This window comes from Phaethon lepturus, unplaced genomic scaffold (assembly GCF_000687285.1).
Source record: "Phaethon lepturus isolate BGI_N335 unplaced genomic scaffold, ASM68728v1 scaffold2109, whole genome shotgun sequence".
Lineage (NCBI taxonomy): Eukaryota > Metazoa > Chordata > Aves > Phaethontiformes > Phaethontidae > Phaethon > Phaethon lepturus.
This window is the reverse complement of record NW_010561033.1, coordinates 20,611-25,543: the sequence shown is the minus strand read 5'-3', so window position 1 is coordinate 25,543 and position 4,933 is coordinate 20,611. Positions and strand designations below refer to the sequence as shown.

General features: G+C 35.6%; 1 protein-coding gene across 1 annotated transcript in view; it reads right to left on the bottom strand.

Annotated features, from left to right (window-relative positions):
• The window catches only part of LOC104626027 (splicing regulatory glutamine/lysine-rich protein 1-like), a 25,184-nt gene that overhangs the window by 7,024 nt on the left and 13,227 nt on the right, over positions 1-4,933 (bottom strand). Inside the window, 2 exon segments of the mRNA XM_010293839.1 lie at positions 2-101; positions 2,435-2,554. Of these exon segments, the coding sequence (XP_010292141.1) occupies positions 2-101; positions 2,435-2,554 (220 nt within the window).

Sequence of the window (4,933 nt, the reverse complement as noted above, 5' to 3'; positions counted from 1 at the left end):
TGTCTCGGTCTCTCTCCTTCTCCTTGTCTCGATCTCTCTCTTTCTCCTTTTCTTTGGCCTTTTCTTTTTCCTTGACCTTTTCTTTGTCTCTTTTCTTGTCCCTGTGAAAAGCCAAACACAAATCCATTAATTAATCTTTGAACTTTCCGATTAAAATTACAACTAACTCTTTAGCATACATTAATTGCTCAAGATAAAGTATGCATCTCTGTTGAAAAATAGTAATTATTCAGTATTTTAATTTTCCACTCCTATTCAGCATGAGCAAAAGGTTGTATAGCTGAGAAAAATTTGGAAACCAAATTGGAGAAGGGGACGCCAAAATCAAATCAAACCATGATCTTCAGATAGACGTTATTACACTTTGAAAGATTATGTCTTCACCTCACAGTTACGTTATTATACATATATTGTACATGAATTTTCTACATTTTGTCTGGAGTGACAAACCCTACAATCTGTAAATCCACTCTTTACTAAAAGTGTGTCCACATAAAATGGACTGCAGATTAACCACCCCCACATGAATAATGACTGCTGACTCACAGAAGTCTTTATTCTACAATGTTCTCTCATACAGATATCCTGTAACTGCTTGGAAGTCCAACAACAATTAAGACAGAAAAATAAAAAGACAAGGATAAAATTTCACCAAACAAATTCCCTCAAAAGGCAAACGTAAGGTTGAAACTCAATCAAGGCAATTCAATTATCTCTAATGTCATTAGGAATTTGAAAGTTATTGAGAAATTGTTAACACAGTAAAAACAGAAGCAAGGATAACAGAACAAGTCTGCTTCTTTGGGGCAGACAGAATGATATGCATTCATAAAAAGAACAGTGAGGAAAATTCCAACTGATGTTCTAGTCATCAAGCCAAACAAAAATTGATTAGATCACAGTTTTGGCTGGAAGATTACACTTTGGTATAGGATTATTTGGAATTGCAAGACTCCATCTTTCCTTTCTAGCAGAGAAACACATGACTCCTATACCTGCCTCTAGGACACATGAAAATGAATAATCGTTCAGAGAGACAAACAGGAGAAAGCACAAGGGGAGAAGTTGATTAGCAGGCCTTTACATGTACAAGAGAACCAGACTGACAGCAGCTGCTCTATTGGCACTGGTACAGGTTCTAGGATTTTTAAAGATTCTCAGAGAGAATCCTTCACACATGAAAGGTCTTAAGCACAGCCTCCATCATTCTTCAACAGAGTAAGTGTTTAGGTGTATCTTCTTCTCAACTGCTAATAAACAGTACTCTGTTGTATGCTCTGTGACCTGAGAACTTTGGTTTCCATCAGGTTTTGGCAAATACTTCTTCAGAAGACTCACAGAAGGAATGCAAGATCATAAAGATGAAACAGCATGCAATCCCTGCAATAGCGAAGAGCCTCACAATGACTCAAGAAGTACCTTCCAGTTAATTTATCACAGAGATTTCACCGGACTTGCACCCTCCAGTGAACAGATATCTCAAGAAACTCCAGACAACAGCAAGAGAATCAAAAAGATCCATCAATAAAGCCCAGCTAGCTACATAGCCTATTCCTGTTTCCACCGAGGTCCATGGATCTGCAGTTCTACTTCCCACAAAACTTCTTCCCTCAAAAAACGAGAGGCAACTGCACAACCTAAGTATGAAGCTTTCTTTAAATGAATCAAGGGAATTACAGAGATGAAACAGAAAGAAAAGTACCAAGACTTCTATTCATAAAGATACTTTCATAGGCAGTTTTGTGAACATTCAGTACTTCATCTTGCAGAAAATTATGTTATTAGCTTGTTGGAATTTCACAGTTCAATAATTACATGATCAGACTTAAAAATCAATATAGGTAAAATATAGATGTATTAGGTCCTGAAATGCAAATACACCACATAGCACACACGTGTTTTGTGCCCACAGAAGTGTATGGCCCATATGAGTTAGCCAAAGGTGACAATAAAAGCTCATGCACAAGAATTTTATACATGTTCTCAGCATGCAGATTGAAGTTCAGCCTGAATCCAACCTCCTCAGCACATATGGATCAAAGAAGCATCGTCTACTTCTTTGTGGCTTGCACAGGCTACACACAACATTCCTAACCTATTGGTTAAAGTCTGGCAATTAAAGTTACTTATTTTCAGTCAGCTTGCATTTTAGTATAAAAGTAGCCTAGGCTTTGGTATCAAACTTTAGGTACCTCAGTGTGGTGGTTTAACCCCCGAAGGCACCATATGAGATACTATAAAGAAAATTATCTCTATCCCAGCCAAAGACAGTATACTTTCTATTCTTTTGTCCTATAGACAAAGCCTAGGGACAGGCTAAAGCGTTTGGAGATTCCACCCTTTACCATCACCTAAAAGGTTTGTTAGATTTTTTTCAAAAACTCTGTATTGTGTGCTAAGAAGAACAGTAACATTTTTTAGGAATGGAACTCACCGAGAATGAGAGCGACTTCTTGATTTCCGCCTTTCCCTAGATCTAGACCGTTTTTTCAGGGGACTTCTGGATCTGCGTCTATCCTTGTGTCTTGAGAGTGACCTGTTGCCAGATCTACTTCTAAAGAAATAATGCCACAAGAAAAATACTTTAATATTGAAATTTCATAAAAATTAGGTCAACCAACAAAGGAAAAAAAAAATATACCTTGTCTCACTACATAAAATTATATATAGAGTTACACCTCAATAATATGCTGCCTACCAACATTTTTGTAAATATTGATTTTTTATGCTTCACCAGGTGCACATGCCCTCCTTTGAAACAATGCACCAGTTAAGTAATACCCATGCTTCATAATAACCTCCATGAACATTCTGGAAAATATAAATGCATATCATATTAGGATAGCTTAGTAAATTAGAGTGCATAAAATCTGCTATAGAAAATTTCTATCAGCTTGTAAAAATAATCAGTTACGTTTTGTTTCTTTCAGGCCATGACATTTATTGCAGTCTTGGTCACTGAAGAAGGATGACTTTATCTGGTCTCTTTTTGCTTTGTTCTCCAACCTTACAATTTAAATGAACTTTAAAAAAAACAATGAAACAAAAAAACCCCACCACCCCACTATCCATGGTTCAGCATTTAGTCAAGTTACTTTTCAGCTGAAAGGATTTGTCAGCATGGATTTCAATTATAAGAATGCTCAAGGAAAGGAATGAGCATTTACTATATAATAAATCAGGAATGCAAATAATGCGCAGATGCTCTGATAAAAATGCAATTAAAGCCTTCCAATAATAAAAACATACACAGTATAGTTGCACATTTGATGAAGAAAATAAGACTTTCTAAAATTACTGGGTTTCTTTCCCAAAATATTCCTTATTTTTGGAAGATCATGCTCCCTAGGAAAGCAAAAATAAAAAGCTGAATTTGAACATTAGATTTCAAAAAACCACATCATTGGATTCTTTGCCTGAAATTTAACTTACCGAAGACAGAAAGGCCATGTATATTACTGAATAAATCAGGGAGAACAGGGAGGTACAAAAATACCAGCTCTACCTATCTTCTGCCACTCAAGACACACAGAATAGTATATGCCAAGAGGAAACAAGAGGTAACCAATTTCTACCTACAGCTTTGCTCCGCTTATCAGTGCGGAAATACAAACTAACAAATTAATTACATTTAAGTCAAAGTAAGACCTTGAATAAATTTTGTATCAGAGAGATGAAAATGATTTAAGTGTTTTATAAAAGAGTAAAACAGGGAAGTGGTAAGGATAGTTTATTCTTCAGAATGAAGTTGCCTCAACAGATCAGACTGGCCTTTTTTTAGCGTGTTCTCAAAACTGACAGCAGCAGTGGTAAATCATTTAAAAAACACAAGCAAAACAAAGTATAACTATCAACCGTTGTTTAAAGCACAAGTAAAAAAAGGTTTTCCACAAGTAAAAAAATGCAAGTTTATCTTCTAAAAATCAATTTGGTTTATGTCACTACAAAACAGTACTGAGATTACTGCAGTGTTACACAAAACAGATTAATTTTCAGTTATGTCTTGAATTAGTGAAACAACAGAGAAACAAGCAGTTAAGGAACTGACCAAATGATTCTTCTTTCATTAAAAAGGTACCTAATATTTTGATGCTATTAGATACCATGTACTGTGGTGTCTTGCTACTGCAAAACTGAAGCCTGCACTTTTATCATATTTGTTTGGTAGTATAATTGCTAACTCCCTCTGGCCGGCTTTTCGGCATCTGAAAGAATTCTAGTTGCCTTGTTAAAAGACATGAAAGGATGCAACAGAGCTGTGTGTTGCAACAGTGACAACACTAACCTTTTTAAAATGTAAGCTATCAAATACTTTCTGAATTTTTTTTTTTTATACTTAATGTAGCCAAGTATCTTTAAATTGATTACAGAAATGCTCAGAAGACATTCCTGACATTGAAAGAATCTGAATCATTTCAGGAGGCATTTTTAAGTCTCGTATAGCGAAACTGTCTCATTGTTGGAAAAAATCTTAATGGGTATACTTTATGGGTGATCCTGTAATTTCATTTCCTCCCATATTCCAAAGCCTGTTTCAGAACTGAACAGATTTAGCAAAGCAAACAAAATTTGTAGACTGAAAAACCACCCCTAAAGCCTTCTTCTTCTCCTTTTAAAAAACTTAGCTTTATATTTACAGTACAGGAAATAAAACACTGCATTTGTTAATGGGATGTTTAGAAGTTCAGGACATCAGGAACCTTCTACTAGCAAAACCAGCCAGCCTATCCGCTTAGGGTGTTAACAGTAAACTACATGTTCAACCCACAAAATACGGGCAACTGTTTCTTTTTAAAATACAGGTCACAAAATTACAGTATGCTACATGGCACAAAATGTACCAGGAAACCATAGAAATGGTTACGCTACATGGCACAAAAAGTGTCTTCTAGAGTGTCTTAACTGAAGTAATCCTGAAAACATTTACCATTTA